This window comes from Apteryx mantelli, chromosome 11 (genome assembly GCF_036417845.1).
Source record: "Apteryx mantelli isolate bAptMan1 chromosome 11, bAptMan1.hap1, whole genome shotgun sequence".
In the NCBI taxonomy this organism is placed as follows: domain Eukaryota; kingdom Metazoa; phylum Chordata; class Aves; order Apterygiformes; family Apterygidae; genus Apteryx; species Apteryx mantelli.
Genome location: NC_089988.1, coordinates 23,339,343 through 23,357,325, shown reverse-complemented (window position 1 = coordinate 23,357,325; position 17,983 = coordinate 23,339,343). Strand labels below are relative to the sequence as shown.

General features: G+C 51.7%; 1 protein-coding gene across 1 annotated transcript; it reads left to right on the top strand.

Annotated features, from left to right (window-relative positions):
• Window positions 1-8,260: 8,260 nt before the first annotated feature.
• Window positions 8,261-9,220, top strand: LOC136993030 (olfactory receptor 14A16-like). The gene has a single exon (XM_067303047.1). It carries the CDS (start codon window positions 8,261-8,263, stop codon window positions 9,218-9,220), a length of 960 nt encoding a protein of 319 aa, XP_067159148.1.
• Window positions 9,221-17,983: the final 8,763 nt, after the last annotated feature.

The following is a 17,983-nucleotide window of genomic DNA, read 5'->3' as shown; positions in this document are numbered from 1 at the left end:
AACTGGTTCAATTGGTGCTGTTTCAGCAGCAATAAGATGCCCATCTCTCCTCACAAGTGATTTTCAAGCCATTTCAGGCAACGTTTGTGGCTGGGGCATTCTATCTGTGATAAGTGTGTTTGTACACAAATGTCTGAATTCATCTCTCTTCTTCAGAGGCACAAAGCCCTTCTGTTTCACCCAGAGGCTTTGTGTAAATCTGCTGACCACTGTGTCAGAGCTGGCCTCCCTTGCAGCACCTCTGTAATAAAAGGGGATCTCCTCAGCACAGTGCCTGAAGTTTGGGCTCTTCTTCCCAAGCTGGAGTCAAGAATGTGCTCAGGGGATTGCACTCGAAAAGGCCCCGTGGCCGTGCCTGGGTTTTCCATGGTGTAAGGAGGATGCGCTCATAGGGTGATGTGTTAGGGTGCCCAGTGGGTGTCCAGTGCCCTGGAGAGTGTGAGTGGTCAAGTGGTATCTGCCAGGGACTGTCCCACATATCACTAGGTTGCTCACAGATGCCCATCCTTCTGGAAGGGAGTATGGAGCCACACAGAGAGAAGAGGGGATCTCCAGGGCAGTGTGTGCCTGGCATGGGCAGTGAGTGGAGACTCCCAAAACCAAGTGGAGTCACCCAAAGGTAAAGGGCCAAACTGAGGAACGTACCAAATCTCAGGAGAGGGAGTGGGCTGGGTCTAATGACACCTCTGAACACATCATGAACAATGTGAAATGCCCTGCGATCGCTCCAGGCATCTTCCACATGCAGAGACCCTGGGAAAGGGGGTGTCAGGTGCAATGATGCTGGGCCAACTGGGCCTGCCCTGACCAGCAGGGCCATTGCGGAGTCACTCCGTGGCCCCACAGCCCACTTGCCCTGCAGAGCAGCACTGCCAGTCCGAATCCCTGCAGGGAGTACAGGGGAGGGCTGCAGGAATGGCCAGGCAGGCCAGCACGGACACACGGACCTGGGGAAAGGCCCTTTGGGGAGCAGGGACATCCCTTGAGAAAAGCAAAGGCACAATTGATTGCTTCTGTGGGGGGGAATAAATAAAACCTGTTTTTATGTGTGTCAGCTCAGGGCAGGCTGCTCTGTCACTGGAGCTGTCTGAGGAGCCCCAGGGCCAGGACTCTTGTGCTGTGCTGGGGAGAGGGGCTGCCCAGAGGGGCTGCAGGCAGCCAGGGTTAAGGATCTCCTGGTGATGAGAGCAGTGGAGACATGGAGTGAGTGGCCTCCATTTCCTTGTGCCATTGCTGGCCCCCAGCCCGAGAGCTGATGGGGAGGCTGACAGCGCTCTCTGCCCCCCAGGACCTGCTGTGCCCTTCAGAGGGTCTGGGGCTGTGGGGTGAGTGCCCAGACCTCTGCAGCCCCCTGTAACAGGCACTGCTGGGGGCCACCGCCAGCCTGGGTTGCTCTGCTGGGTGGGCTGGGGAGAGGGCAGGGGAGGTGGGGAGAGCTGAGGAGGGTCTGGGGTGGTCTGGAAAGGGCCCGGGAGAGGAAAAATGCCAGCAGGCAGCTACTGTGTGTGAATGGCAGTGTGGGAGCACACAGCCATGTGCTTGCAGGGCAAATGCAGGTCTCCTGGGAAAGGCACCAGGACATAGTGGGTGCAGGAGAGAAGAGCCCAGGTGGTTCCCTGTGTTGCATGGACACACTGGGGAAGCTGCCCCAGGGCCATTGTCCCAGACCAGCCCCTCACATCACCCTTTTCCTGTGCTGGCTGCTCACCCCAGCTGTGGGGTTGTCCATGGCCAGCTCCATTCTCCTGCAGGTCTCTCTATCCTGAGGGAGGGGAAAAGGCCAGCCTTGCATGACCTCTCTTATCTACCAGAGCCTGGCAGATCCCGGAGCACGGCTGTTTGCTGACCCCTATGAAGGGCACAGCCCTGGCTGGGTAAGGATACTTTTGCATTTGCTAAAGTCCTTAGGCACATTAGAGTGCCATCACCCTCGAACCATTTTGTTTGTATCATGCTCATTTGGTATCATGTTGTATTGTACAGGAGTTGTAGGTTGTGAGCAGGGCCCATTCTGGACAAGCAGTCACTCATAATGAAACCTTGAATGTAAAACCTTTCAGGCCCCAGATGCAACCTCACACCACTAGGAGGGGCTGGCTCTGGGGAGGCCATGTTAGGTGCTAACCCATGTGCAGAAAAGGATTTTCTCCCTGCAAGAATTGCAGTGCCGATCACCAGAGATGACAAAATCACAGAACCATTCAGGCTGGAAGGGACGTTGGGAGGACTCTAGCCAAACTGCCTGCTCACATCAGGATCAACACTGAATTCACAGCAAGTTCCTCAGGGCTTTGTCCAGCTGCGTCCTGCAAGTCTCCAAGAACAGAGAGAGTCCATAACCCCTCTGGACCCCACTTCAAATGCTGCGGGATCCTCACTGATATTTCTTCCTCATATACAGTTTTGACTGCACTTGTTTCAGATTATAACCTTTGCCTCTCATTCTCCTGCCATGAATTCCTGTAAAAACCTGGTTCATTATCAGTGGCAACCTTGAGTTGGGAAGCTGCTATGAGTCCTCCCCAAAACCTTCCCTCTTCTGCACTGAAAAAGCCCTGTTCCCTCAGCCTGTCCTCACAGGGCAAGTGCTCCAGCCCCCAACCACCTTGGGGGCCTGCCACTGAGCTCACTCCAAGTGACAAACAGCGTTCTTCTACAGGGAGCCCCAAATGGATGCAGTATCTAGAGGGGTTCTAACAATGCTGAGTAGAGGGGGATAATCGCCTCCTTTGATTTACTGGCTATGCATCCCAGGACACTGCGGCCTCCTTTGCTGCCAGGGAATGCTGCTGGCTGATATTCAGGTCCCTGCCCACAAACACTCCCAAGTCCTTTTTCTGCAGAGTTGCTGCCAGCTGGGCACTCCCCAGCCCCTATTGCTGCAGGATGTTGCTCTATCCCAGGCGCAGGACCTGGCATTTGTCCTTGTTGACCTTCACAAAGTTCCTCACAGCCCATTCTTACTGCCTGCTGAGGTCCCTCTGAATGGCAGCCCTTGAGCTTATGACTGTTCCACCCAATCAGGTGTCATCTACAACCGTGAGGGGATTTCCATTCTGCAGGTCACCGATGAGCCTTTCAAACAAGACAGGATGTGGAGTATAGATCCCTGCATACCCCACCTTTACCTGGCTTCCCGGTAAAGCATGACCCGTTCATGAAAACCCTCTGATCTCGATCATCCAAGCAGTTTTTTGCCCTTCTGGATGCCTCCTCAACATCCACTACTCTCCTCTCCTCCACCAGTACTGGTCTTTTATCACAGAAGGCAATCAATCGGGTTGGTCAGGAATGATTTGCCTTCAGTAACTCCATGCTGACTGTTCCCAGACACCTTCTTCTCCCTCATGTGCCCAGAACTGTGATCTGAGAGGATTGGCTCCATGACACACTCCTCACCAACGTGAGGCTGAATGGTCTGCAGCTCCCCAGGCTGTCCTTGTGGCCGTTTTTGAAGATGGACACAAAATATTCCTTCCGCTCTTCATTGGGACCTCCCCTGATCTCCACAACCTTTCAAAGATGACAGCAAGCAGCCCTACTGTCACAGCAGCCAGCTCTCATGCCAGCCATCCAATCCCATAGACTTGTAGGGGTTGAGTTCTAGAGACTTGGGCACTGCAGGTTGCTTTTCTCCTCAGCAGTCCTGACTCTAGGCACAACAGCTCAGGAGACCTTGTTGGTGAAGACTGAAGCCAGGGAGGACTTGACTTCCCCAGTCCTATCTATATCCGCTTTTGCAAGAATCCCTTCCCCACTCAGCAGTGCCGCCGCATTTCCTGTTGTATTCTGTTACTGTTACTGAAGCAGTAGCAGCTCTTCTTCCTGTCCTTCACATCCCCTGCAAGTGTCTCTATCCCAGGGGACCTATGGCTTCCTTAACACCATCCCTACTTTGCTAGACAATATTTCTAAATTCCTCCTTGCAGCCTCTGCCTTCTTTGCCTTTCTGTAGGCTGCCTTATTGCCCGGGACCTCACGTGGGAGCTCACTGTTTAGCCAAGCTGGGCTCCAGAGATGGCTACTAATTTTACAAACTGTATGTTATGGAGCATTCTTGTGCTTGAAAGGTGCTTAATGACCTGTTGGCTTTCCTGAGCTACTCTGCCCTTCAGAGCTGCCTCCCTTTGTCCATCCCATGGAAGAGCTCCATACATCCAAGCTACCCCTTCACACACAGGGCATCCCCCTCCTCATCTTCCCTGGTAGTCTCTCCTGAAGAACTTGCACCCTGCCTTTGAAGGACTCCAGTCATGCGAGTGATCCCACCACATCTCAGTTATTCCAACCATGTGGCACTCCTCTCACAGCTTGTGCATCTCCATCTGCTCCTGGCTGCACCCCAGGCTGCATATGTTTGCATACATTTGGGCGGCAGAGCATCAGGTATGGTGCTGACTGAAGATCTGTCACAGGGAAACATTTTAGCAGGGACCTCATGTATGCAAAGGCTTTGACTGCAAGTGGTGACATGCTGGCATAGATAGCAGGTGGCAATGTAATGGTGAAAGGAGGTTCCCACTAAGAGAGCAAAGCCTGCAGTGCCCAAAGCCATGGAGAAACAGAGCTGGGCTGTGCAGGAATGGCAGGAGAGGGGGTTGCTGCCTGAGCTGACTTTGCAGCACCTTTGGGCCTGTGACAGACTTGAACCAATGTCCAGGAAGGACAAGGTGCCACTGAAAAAGACCCTGGTTCTGTGATCCAGCCACCTTGAGGACATCATTAGCTCCATCCCTGTTCATATCATCCTGGGGGGGTGAGAAGGGGTTCAGGAGGAGCAGAGCTAGAAGGATTTGAAAGTGCGGAGACTAGAGTGGAGCCCTTGGTGTGATGTGCCTCCCATTTGTGCAGCATGCTTGGATGTAGACAGTGCAGACTGTGCCTAAAGGCAGTGGTGGGATTCATTTGTTTGGGCACAGGTAGGGAACCCAAGGTGCCATGGGGCACTTGCCCAGCAACCACTCCAAAAATGCATGGCTTCCTGTAGGTCCCATGTTGGAACTACTAGAGACATGTGGATGTGCTGGACACCACAGGTATCCGACATGGCCCTGCAGGCCTATTTCTATGTCATTAAATCAAGTGTCTGCACTGAATTGCATTAGCTGTTTGTAACATTGGGATCTTCCTATGTCTCAGCTTTATAGTGAGTGGAGCTCTAGTAGTAGGAGGCATCTAGTGTCATTTGAGATGGCCAAGGGAATTCTCCACCTGGCCCCCAACTCATGCTCTAGAAGGACGGGGGCATCATAGCTGCTCCATCAGAGCAAGAAGACTCTGGCACATGCCTTGGTCCACCTCTTTCTCTTCCAATGTCACCAGGTGTTTGTGTGTTGAGCAAATGACTCCCACCCTCCATCTCCAGTGATTATAATGGGAACGTAGAGAAGGAGCTCCCATGCAGACACCTCTGTTGTGCACACTTCATTTTTTTCCAAGGGGAATCCAAACTCCTGTGTGGTTTTTTGTGGAGTTCACAGGAGGGAGTCTGAATTCTACTCCAGCCCAGGGGCTTTTAAACGGGCGTGTGATGCCCAGACTGACTCATCTGAGTCAGCACCTGAATCATGGGTGAATGACCTCCCTTCTTGTCCGCTTCTAGGTGTCCTGCCTAGTTAAGACATGGGAATATGCATTTCCAGGGTGCAATGTTTCCACCTCTCGTAGATAACCATCCTCCGATGCAACCATCCTCTGATGAAACAAGGGACACTGTTGTGACTGGTCTCTCTGTATTGTTTAGAGAGGGACCATCAGTGATTATTTTAGTTTGCTGCAGTGAACATTTCCCAGGAGGAGGGAGCACAAGGGACAGAGAAATTCATGATCTCAGCTGGGCCTCTGTACCTGAGTGAGGCCAGGCTCTGCGGATGGAGGAAGCTCATGGCAAGTGGGCAGCACTGCCCAGACACAGCTGTGTGCAGGAGCAGCTCCTCTGCAAAGAGCAGCAGGGCTCCGGGCACTGCCTGCTGCTGCTGACATGAGAGGAGAGAAGGCAGAGAGAAGTGCAAGGCAGTGTGGAGTGGGAGGCCAGAGGAGAGCTCCTTGTTGGAGAAATCTTCACAGCCCTTGACACAGTAAGTCTCTGGCTGCAGGGCAATGCTACTGAGTTTCCTGGAAGGATCTTCTAAACCCATACCATCCCATGACTGTTTTTTTTAAGGATTGCTCTCCTTTGCAGAGGAGGGGGAGATGCTTCAGAGCAGGCATTCCCCACCACATCATCACAGGGACAGGGCGTGCTGCTACTTTCTCCCAAGGACGGCTGCAGGGCTGTGAAGCTGGGATATGCACACAGGTCTGCACAGGGCTGTGATTCAGAGCAGTGTCCCTGCACCACAGATGAAGGTGCAAAAAAGGCTACTTGAAAGGGAAGGAGCTTTCCCTCCAGGGCTTTCAGTTTCCTAATGTTGGCACGAAGGAAAAAGGAAAGAGTTTTGTGGTTTGGCAAGGAACTGGGACTCACTGACCTTCCCTCTCAGAGATCAGTAGGTCTGTGAGAAAGCTCAGCAAACCCTTCCAACCCCACCTAAAGCAGCACCAGCAGCACCTTTATGGACTTATCAGGGATAATGTGACCTGCTCCTTAGGACCTGTGAGAACAGAGATGCCCCTAGACAGTGCCCTGATCTGGGAGGTTTCTGTAGGGCAGAACTGTGCACACAGAGGGTGGGACAGGGTCTGTGAGTACAGACAGGGAAAAGATGTTGGGAGAGAGAAAGCTCCAGGCAGCAAGGACAGCCCCAGGCAGCACAGATGGGCAGGGAGTGAGAGGGAAGTGCCAACAGAATTGTCATGGGAGGATGGATTTGGGCAAGTCATGGTCAGTCCCTCTGATGCAGACACCTTCCTCTGAGCAAGCTCCCTGTGTCTCCTCTCCCACGCAGCAGAGCCTCTGCCCTGACAGCCATGGGGTCCAGGGCATGAGCTGCCTTCTCTGCAGCCAGCCCTCTGGCAGAGGAGAGGTGCCTGAGAAAGGGACTGAGAGTGACTGCCCTGCAATGTCACTGCCTGCCCGGTGGCATGCCTAGCTGGTAAGGTGAAGGCTTTCCTGAGTTCCTGTCTGTCTCTCTCTCCTTGCCTCCCCTGGCACCTGGATCATGGTGCTGCTCCTTGTTTCCCCTCCTGTCCATGCTGCTCCTGGTCTTGCTCTTGGGCTCTCTGGGGTGGGAAGTTTCAGCTGCAGTTCAGACATGGATGCTACAAGTTGTGCAGCAGAGGGGTCTGCATGGGAATGAGGTTGCCCCAGCCCCCTTCTGACTTGTGGACCTCCAGGAAATGCAGTCTGTGGGGCTGGGAAATGAGCTGACTCTGCCTTAGGGAAAGCCCATCTTCAGTCCTAAGAGTCCTTTGACCGTTTCCTTACAGTCTACTGGCAGCCTGTGTGCTGCCCTCCAGAAAGGCACAGCTGTCTCATAGCACCTCTGTGATATCTGAGAGACCCATGAGGAAGGTGCAGAGATGCTGAGAGTATGGAGCTGGTGGTGGGAGGTTGCATATGGGCATCTGAAAAGAGCTCTGTGTGTCCTTGGCTTGAAGGGGAGTGTGGAGAGCTCCCTCAGGTGCCTGGAGAAAGGGTGAGAAGTTTGGAGCTGTGCACTTTGAAACTGGGCTCGTGTGCTCTCATTAGGGGCTGGTTTCTTTTTAGAGCAACATATGAGTGTGATCATCCTCCAGCTCCAAGAGGTTGCGAGCACAAGACAGGTGGGAATGAGACTAACAGACAGACTAGCTGTCCTCCCTCTGCAAGAAGGGACAGTGGGTGCTTTCCTCTCAGGACTCATAGTAGAAATCCCAAGGATTTCTACCTTTGAGGAACACTCCCCAGGGGTGACAACAACAACTAAATTAAAATAAAATTCCTATATAATCCCTGAAATTCTGTTCCTCAAACCTCATTCTTTAGAATTCAGAGGGAAGACACTGAAAAGCCCTTCTACATGATGAGTGGATTTCACCTGACAGAAATTGTGACTGTCAGAACTGGTCACCCCTGTTCCCCTGTGCCCACTGCTTGACAGCAGGAGTGACTCCTGTGGAGCCCATGGACAGACGTCCCTGCTCCTCACAGCACACTCAGGCAGGACAAAGGAGAGCTCCAGCACGGGAGCTGCACAAAGATCCTCTCATTAAAGAGAGAGGCAATGTGGGGGGTTGTATGAGACCTGCAACATCTGGGGATTTCTTGGCTTGAAAAGTCTCTCCTAATTTCTCAATGTCTTTTCTCCTTTGCACAGCCCACTAAGCCCTGAGGAAGCAAATGTCCAACATCAGCTCCCTCAACGAGTTCCTCCTCCTGGCATTTGCGGACACGCGGGAGCTGCAGCTCTTGCACTTCTCACTCTTCCTGGGCATCTACCTGGCTGCCCTCCTGGGCAACGGCCTCATCATCACAGCTGTAGCCTGCGACCACCGCCTCCACACCCCCATGTACTTCTTCCTCCTCAACCTCTCCCTCCTCGACCTTGGCACTGTCTCCACCACTGTCCCCAAATCCATGGCCAATTCCCTGTGGGACACCAGGGCCATTTCCTACTCAGGATGTGCTGCTCAAGTCTTTCTGGTTGCCCTCTTGTTAGGAGGAGAATATTGTCTTCTCACAGTCATGGCCTATGACCGCTATGTTGCCATCTGCAGACCCCTGCACTACGGGACCCTCATGGGCAGCAGAGCTTGTGTCAGAATGGCAGCAGCTGTCTGGGCCAGTGGTTTTCTGTATTCTGTGCTTCACACTGCTAACACATTTTCCATACCACTCTGCCAAGGCAACACAGTGGACCAGTTCTTCTGTGAAATCCCCCAGATCCTCAAGCTCTCCTGCTCAGACTCCTACCTCAGGGAAGTTGGGCTTATTGTGATTGGTGCCTGTTTAGGCTTTGTGTGTTTCATATTCATTGTTCTGTCGTACATGCAGATCTTCACTGCTGTGCTGAGGATCCCCTCTGAGCAGGGACGACACAAAGCCTTTTCCACATGCCTCCCTCACCTGGCTGTGTTCTCCCTGTTTGTCAGCACTGATCTGTTTGCCTACCTGAAGCCCCCCTCCCTCTCCTCCCCAGCTCTGGATCTGGTGGTAGCTGTTCTATATGCGGTGGTGCCTCCAACTCTGAACCCTCTCATCTACAGCATGAGGAACAAGGAGCTCAAAGATGCGCTGAGGAAGGTGATTTCCTGGACATTTTTCAGCAGTGGTGACATTGCCATTGCTCTCCGCAAATGACTCCCGCTGTGTCTCGTACCAGGACTGAGCTTTCTTTGTTCACTTTATTTTTATTACTAGTATTACTGTTGTTATTATTATTTGTTACCATGTTGCTGCAGAAATGGTTTGATTCATTCCACCTTCACTGAGACTGCTCTGCCTCACCTGGTGCCCATATAAAATTTTGTGCAACATTGGGTCAGAGCTGACTCCATCACAGTATCTCTGTAATAAAGTAGGTTCTACGCAGTGCAGTCCTTGAAGGATGACTCTTCCTCCAAAGCTGCTGTCCCTCGCACCCTGTCCCCAGCACGTTTCCTTCGGACAACCTTGCCCACCCTGCACGCTGGTCCTTACCCCAGAAGTCCCCCCCAGACAAGGCTTCATGCCCAGCTGGAGGACTGGAAGTCCAACTGTGAGCCCTGGGAGGACAAGCCCTCTGCTGGGTCCTCTGCAGGGCTGTCAGGGAGCATGCAGAGGAGGTCCTGGGGTCATCTCCTGGGCCTGTAGACCATCCTCCCCCATGGGGGCCCTCAAGCAGGGTGCCTCAGTGCAAAGATGCAGCTGAGCTTGTTGCTGCATGAACAGAAAGGAGAAACTGCCCCAGGAAACTCCTCACACACCCAGCCTCTCACACCAGCTATTTCCAGCACTGCCCATTCCCCATGGTCCCAGTGAGGGGTGATCTCTTAATGTGACCAGGTCCATCTGCCTGCTGGGCTCAGCACGTGTGTGGAGGCAATGTCCAGCCCTGCCTGGCCTCTCTGTGGGCTCAGACCTCAGCAGAACCCAGAGCATGGACTTCTGCTACCCCAGGGGACAGGATCAGGGCTGGGCAGGGTCTGGGGACTGCTGGGAGGCTGCCAGGCAGGAGGGCCACGGGCAATGGGGCAGCAAGGGCTGTTATGGGGACCATGCTGGGGGTATGTTTCCCCACCCCAGAATGCACCCTGTCCTGTGCGATTCCTGCACAGTGGGGTTGTGGGGACATGTGCAGGACAGCGGGGCTGGGCCAGTGGAGGCCTGAGTGCTGATGGGAGCCACGACACTCCAGAAGCTCCCGACAGTCATGGAGGGGACTCACTGCTGCTAGCAGGGTCGGGGGTTTCCCAGGGGCTACAGCCACTGGCACCGCCTGCCAGGACTCCCAGACCCAGCACAGATGGTTGGTGCTCAGCACTGCACTGTGCCCCCCGTCCTGTGTCACCGTCCTCTCTCAGGAGCACTGCTGTGTGCACCACTGCCTGCCCAGGTGTGGAGAAGCTGCTGGAGGTCTACTCTTCTCACGCCTACTGATCCCAGCTCTGCCCTGGTGGCGACCCACAGGTTCTGCCCTGGGTCATGTTATGTCTCCATACACTCTCCTCTGAGACCGTGTAGGGACCCACAGCATGTGGCTACGCTTAGAGCTGGCCACCTTGGCCTGCCTATGTGGTCCCAGGAGATCGCAGTAAAGCTGTGCTTGGAGATGAGGCTGTGATTGTCCGCAGTCAAAGTTGGTGGGATGGTCTGGCTGGGGACCAAGGGGAGGAAAGGACAAGAGACAACAAGGAGAAGATGCAGTAAGGGAAATTTCAAATGAGCTGAAGGAAAAATAAAGAAATAACAATGGCAGTTGAGTAGCACTGGGGCAGGGGACAGGAAATCTTTAAAAACTCTCCTGGAGAAAGCACATACCAACCTGATCTAACTGTCAAATTAGCCCAGCTCAGAGCAGATCATGGTCCTAGATATCTAAAGCAGTCCCTCCCAACCCAAATCCTCTAGGACGAAGGGGCTGGAAGGCAGAGTGAGGGGCAGGGGACATTGTTGTGGGGTTGAGGCCTTGCTGGCATTTGGACTGCCTGGTCAAGCCTGTCCTCAGAGTGACACAGTGAGTGAGTTCATCCTCAGAAGGAGTCTCTGCTCCATGGGCAACAGGAGTCAAAGCAGTGCTGGGAGACTACAGAGAAGTTCTCAGGAACACACCAGGCATTCAGCCCCTTCAACTGCTGAGGTGTCCCCAGACCGGTGCTTTGCATCCAAGGTCTGAAGGGCTGAGAAATCTTTAGAGCCAGAGCAGATCAGAGTCCCATCTCCTGGACTCACAGGTTACAGGGCGTCAGCAGGGCTGTATTGGCTGCAGGGAGGGAATCACTGTCCAGGGCATGAGCAGATCCCCCTCTGCCCTCCCCTCTCTCTTCACAACCTGGAACAGAGATCATGTTTCCCGTGTTGGCCCTCACTGCCGGGCTGTATTCCCAGCTGGAGTGGACGCAGGCTCCACACTGGGGAAATGCAGCAGAGCCCAGTCTCATCTAGAGGAGCAGGGTCCCACCACACCTGCTGGGTGGCCAGGGCTGCAGACTGCAGACCCCACTCTCTTCCCCGCAGACCTCCTGCCTGGGGCTGGAGGGTGCCCAGCAGCAAGGCAGGCATGCCTGGGGGTCTGGTGCCATTGGGGTGGTGGTCTCTGGACCAGCCACAGTCTGTAAAGGACTCAAGAGCTTCTCCACCTCCATGTCAGTGGCAAAGTTTGTTTCCCAGCTTCTTCTCTCTGGAGAGCTGAGGATTTCATTCTCGGGAAAAGGGGAAGAAGGAAATGCTTTTGTCCATGGGACTTGTACCACCCCATCAACCCTCTACTGACTTCTCCTTCTCTATCATCCCCAGAAGTCCTTTGGCAGAGGCATTTTTTGGTTTCTGACCCTCTACCTGACCCTGCTTTGAGCAGCACATTGCACTACAGGCCTCCTGTGGTCCCTTCAACCTGAATTATCCTGAACGCCTATGATCTCAGGCCCCGTTTCAAGCACAGAGCAAATGTCTCTGGGACAGGAGTCCTTTGTGCTTTATGTGACCATCTAAAAGAAGGCAGGTGAACACCTCCTCCTCCCTGTTGACTGTAAGGGCAGCCTGGGAGGCACTGCCTCAGGCATATCTACATTACTCCTGAAATTCCTGGCATTCACTTTTAACCACCTGAAAGGCCATTGCCTGGAACCCCTCAGTGGTGAGGGGAGAAATGCAGGCTTTTCTGCAGTGTGATTTCTGCACCTCTGTAGTTTGTGTCTCTAAGTAGATGGTGCCATCCTCCCCTTGGTTTCTTGCCTGAAGCTCAGGCTGGATGGGGATGTGAATGTGTAGATTGTCTGTCACTGCAGTGCCTGTGAGATGGTGGAGAGGTAAGAGGAATAAGAGAGTCACCACCCTGGACTGCAGCAGAGAGGATTTCATCTTGTTTGGGAAGGAGTTAGGCAAGTGAAAGCTCAGCTGGAGCCAGATCTGGATCTAGGAAGGGATGGGGAGGGTAACCTGAAGGGCTTCTGTAAGGACGTTGGCAGCACAAGGCAGGCAGACAGGGAAAATGTGTTCTCCCTGCTCAGTGGGGCAGGGGAAGTAGTGACAAAGAGAGGGGAAAGGCTGAGGAGCTCATTGCCTCTTCTACCTTGTCTTTTCCTGGTCTTGTCTACTGCCAGGCCTCCCTGGCCCCGAGTCCTTTGGCAGCATCTGTGTTAGCAAAGCCTCACCCATGGGGGAGGACAATGCATCTGGGGAGGCCTTTTGCCGAGTGGGCACACACAAGTGCATGGGACCAGACGGGAAGCACCCCAGGGTGCAGGGAGAGGGGGCTGGAGTCACTGCAATGCTGCTCCCAATTGTCTATGAAACGTCAGGGCAATCAGGGAGGTTCCTGATGACTGGGAAAAGGCAGACATCACACCCATTTTGCAGAAGGGCAAGAGGGAGGGTATGGGCAACGACAGGCTGGTCCTCTTCATCTCAGTGCCTGGGAAGGTGATGGAGCAAATCCTCCTGGAAACCATCTCCAAGCATAGGAAGGAGAAGGCCTGGAAGAGGCAGCATGGGTAGACCAAGGGGAAATGGAAACCATGCCTGACCAACCTGATTGCCTTCTACCATCAGATGAATACCTGCATGCACAAGGGGAAAGCAGGGGATCTTGTGAACCTTCACTTTAGCAAAGCCTTGGACACAGTCCCCCACAGTCTCCTTATAGGCAAATTGTTGAGCTCTGCCCTGGATCAATGGACCATAAGGCAGGTGGAAGATTGGATGGACCATCAGGCTGAAACGCTGTTATCAGTGGTACAAGTTCCAAGTGGCAGCCGGTTACTAGTGGCATCCCTCAGTGATCAACATGTGGGGCAGGACTGTTTAACACCTTTATGAATGGCCTGCACAGTGGATGGAGCGCACTCTCAGCACCCTTGTGGCCAATGCATAAGTGGGGGGAGCCCCTGGGCAACCTCATCTAGTTCCCTCTGCATTGACCAGGGGGACTGGGAATAGGTGACATCCAGAGGTGTCGTCCACCCTGAGTGCTGTGATTCAGTGCGCTGTTCCCTGGAGAGCTCTGTAAAGAGGGAAGAGGCCAAGGAAGAAGGAAGGACAGAGAGGCAGAAGAAGAGAGCTGAAACATGTTGATTTAAATAAAGTCATTCCTCCGAACAAAGTTTCTCCATTAAGAGAGCTGGTAGCAAATGTATTTTGATGAATAATGTGTGTGTGTATGTATATATATTTTTTCACTCGCATAGACAGGCTCATTCCTGTAGTGCATGAGCATTGTGCTGCCAATTAAGAAGAAAGAAAAAAATATATGGTAATGTTAAAAACTGTGTGAAATTTTGGAAAAGAGGATTTCTTGTCAATTGTTGCATTGAGTTATTTTTGGAGCATATCTCAACTTATGACTAGGATCTACTCTTTTGGGCTTGATTCATTTGACCACAGAGAGAGGCTCTGGCTGCCTGAGATGCCCTGGGGTAGCTGTGTTGCCATGTGGTGCTGGAAATTTTGGCGGTGGCTCCTGCGGGACCTTAGCTTGTCCTTAGGAAACGTATCTCAAAACAGCTCTGTCGAGGCAACTTAGTTCCCTCTTTGGACGAGAAAGGGAAATCCAGAGACCTGGATTTGACAGAGACATCTGCACTGATGGGGTTTGGCCTGGGGTGAGATCAGCCTCCTCCTTGCTATCAATGAGCTCCCTTCTTGCCCTGTTCTGTGTGTCCTGCCTAGCTAAGAGATGGGAATCGGGGCTTTCAGAGTCAGACATTTCCACTTCTTGCACATAACCACCCTCTCATAAGACAAGTTGTAATGGTGGAATCAGTCTTCCTTCAGTGCTGAGAGAGGGCCCATTGGTGATTATTTTAGTCTACTTCAATGAACATGATGAAAGAGTGGAAATCTTCAGGAAGGGTATTAATGGCGGGAGAAGAAATATGGATGTGCCCTTGACCTTGTGTTTCCACTGCTCTGTCTATGAGGCTATGGATGTCATCTCAGTGCTCTCTCACATATTTCCACATGTCCTGATTAAATTGGTCATTTCTAAAGGCATCTTTGCATCAGACTCTCTGGGCACATGCACTTTCCATAGTTTCCCAGTTTTCCTTTTCCCCTTAATCTTTATCCTTTCAGGTAGCTGTGAACTCTCCAGTTGCTGCTCTGAGCTGCTGGGAGTCTGAAGCTTGCCTCATCTTTCAGCAGTCTCCTTGTCTCTTTAGCCAGCTCCTTTGCTGTGTTTCTCTCTATCCTTTCCTATCTATCTGTGGAAAACATTTCAAGGAAGGTTATGCCTTGTGGGCAGTGGACCTCACTGGAGGCAGCTTGGACTTGACATACAGTTGAGGAGTGTCTTGTATCTTTTATTCAACTGTTCCAAATTTTATTTTTGTTTGTGTGCTCTTAAGACAAAACCTTCTGTGTCTGCTTGCAGCTAGTTCTCAAAGGAAAGCAGGTGGGAATTGGTGCACGTGAGCTGTAACATTCATCTACATTCAGGCTGCATACAAGGACACAGAGAGGGCTGGCCAACGTCATAACAAGGCCAGTCTCTATCAACTTTTGAAAGGTTGTGTAGATCAAGGGAGGTCCCAAAGACCAGAAAAAAGGATTGTGTTGTGCCCATCTTCAAGAAAGGCCACAAGGACAACCCGGGGAGCTGCAGGCCCTTCAGCCTCACTTTGGTGAGGAGTGTGTCATGCAGCAAATGCTCTCACATCACATTTCTGGGCACAGGAAGAATGTGTCTGGTAACAGTCAGCATGGATTTACCCAAGGTAAAACATTCCTCCACAACCTGATTGCTTTCTGTGACAAAAGACCTGTGATTGTGGAGGAGCAGAAAGTACTGGATGTTTTTTTACGATGATTTTAGGAAGGTGTTGGACACTGTCTCCATGAATATTCTTGAATACAATAAGGCATTACAATATGATGGGTGGACACCCGGGTTGGATGATTGAGCTCCGAGGGTTTTTTGAATGGGTCATGCTTTACCAGGAAGCCAGGTAAAGGTGGAGTATGCAGGGGTCTATACTCAGACCTGTCTTGTCTGACAGGTTCATCAGTGACCTGGAGGATGCAACTCTCATCATGTTTGTAGATGACACCTCATCAGGAGGAAGAGTCACATGTTTGAGGGCTGCCATTCAGAGGGACCTCAACACGCAGGAGGAACAATCTGTCAGGAATTTTGTGAAATTCAACAAGGACAAATGCAGCTCCTGCACCTGGGGTAGACCAACACCCTGCAATAATATGGTCTGGGGAGTCTTTGTGGGCAGGGAGCTGAACATCAGCCAGCAGTGTGCCCTAGCAACAAAGGAGGCCACAGTGTCCTGGGTGGCATGAACAGGAGCACAGCCAGGAGATTCAGGGAAGTGATTATCTCCCTCTACTCACCACTCATTAGAGACCATCCAGAGACTGTGTCCAGGTGGGGCTGCCTGTAGAAGAACACTGTTGATCACATGGAGTGAGCTCAGTGGCAGGTCCCCAAGGTGGTTGGGGACTGGAGCACTTGCCCTGTGAGGAGAGGCTGAGGGAACAGGGCTTGTTCAGCGCAGAGAAGGGAAGGTTTCTGGGGGAACTCATAGCAGCTTCCCAAGTGAAGTTTGTCACTGATAATGAACCAGGTTTTTAAAGGAATTCATGGCAGGAGAATGAGAGGAAAGAGTTAAAAGCTGACACAAGTGCTGTTAAAATTTTATAGAAGGGAGAAAAATTGATGAGGATCCTGAAGCATTTGAAGTGGGGTCCAGAGGGATTGTGGACTCTTCTTGGAGGCTTTCAGGATGCAGCTGGACAAAGGCCTGAGGAACTTGGTGTGAATTCAGTGTGGCTCCCTAAGCGAGCAGGAGGTTGGACTAGCGTCCTCCCAAGGTCCCTTCTAGCCTGAATGGTTCTGTGATTCTGTCATCTCTGGTGATCGGCACTGCAAATCTTGCAGGCAGCAAATCTTTTTGTGCATGTGGGTTAGCAGCCGACATGAAGTTATGTATTCCTAGAAAGCTGTTAATTTCTGGACTCTGAATTCCAACCACAATGAGATGAAGCTGCTACTGTCCTGTAGGTAACTGTCCTGAACACCTCAGTTTGCTAAGATGATATTCCCCAGGGTTTCCTGTAGCTGTGGAGTTGCCTGGATATTATGTTTGTTCCTTTTGCTGGAAACTAAAATAACCAAGTTAACCTGGAGTGGGGTGGAAGGCTTAGTAGGGCTTAGTCTTTTTTTCAACATGGATCAGCAAGAGCACTAAGTTGCAGGGATTCATATTCTGCTTATCTGAACCACTGTCAGGGCTGAAACCAAATAAAACTTGAAACTTTTTTGTTTTGAAAGTTCTAATTATTTAAACTCTAGGTCTAGCTGGGGTCACAAGCAAAGCAAAGCTCTGCTGCGTTCATCAGTCGAGCGCACAGATGGCGACTTCCTTGCTTGTGCTCTGCAGAAAGTCTGGCAGGAAAGGTTAGAGAAGTTTCAAAATATTTCTCTAGCACAACATTCTTCCAGTGGAAAAACAACTTCCTCTCATTAAAAATCAATTAGTTTGGAGGCTGTGTGGATCTCTCTGTATGGCTCTGGGAATGCCGAGCAGGTTTGAAAAGGGGCCAAGCCGAGAGCCTAGGTTATACAAGTTAAGTTTTGTGCTGAGCTGTTGTTCAAAACAGAAGTTTACAAATGCAAAAAAGTGTCAGGACAGACTCTCGCGCTGCGTTTGGGAAGTGGCGGCTGGCTTCACGCTGTGAATGAGAGGACGATGTTGTGAGACAGAAAAGAGCCATTCGCACAGAGTGAAAGAGGAAAGAAAATAGCCCATGGTGCAAGATAAACACTTTCTCTCTGTGTCCAGGCTGTAGTGAGCAGTGTTCCTGTGGTTTTAGCAAAGGAAGGAAGTCAGAAGACATGTGAATGTATCTTGCTATTTTAGACAGATTAACTGTTTCTTTTGCTGTGTTTTATAATGTATCTTAAAAGGTAGTGGCCCTTCTGCTGAAAGTTTTACCTATCAACCATGGTTGTGGGTTGCTTCTATACTTTGTAGGCTTTCAAGTGAGGTTGCTCTTGGAAGATGCTCTTGCACAACTCATCGTTGGGTTCAGTGGATGACAGCAATCTCCCCAGAGCTTGCTCCTTCCCCTCAGGCTGAGGAACTGGGCTGGAATACTGCCCCTGCTGACCAAAGATTGGCAAAGCTTTGATATGTTTAACCAAACAGTGTGCAGCTTCATCCATCTGACCCATGTGTTGCATGTTCCAGGATCATGCGGATGGCACCTCCCAGGGGGTTTGCTTTTCTGATTGGCCATTTACCATAGTGGTGGTCCTTTGGAAAAGCAGTTCAGCCCACTCTGAACTGAAGTCATTCTGGTTTAGCACATGTGGGGTGAAATGAAGTCCAAATCATGACTCAGTAGTAAGGTTGGATGATGGGTTTCAAACCCAGAAGTGGTGGTGAAAAATCCCCAAACCTGCAGCTGGAGAATCCT

Bases quoted from the DNA above. Each gene is read 5' to 3' on its own strand.
- LOC136993030 (XM_067303047.1), top strand. From the start codon at position 8,261: ATGTCCAACATCAGCTCCCTCAACGAGTTCCTCCTCCTGGCATTTGCG.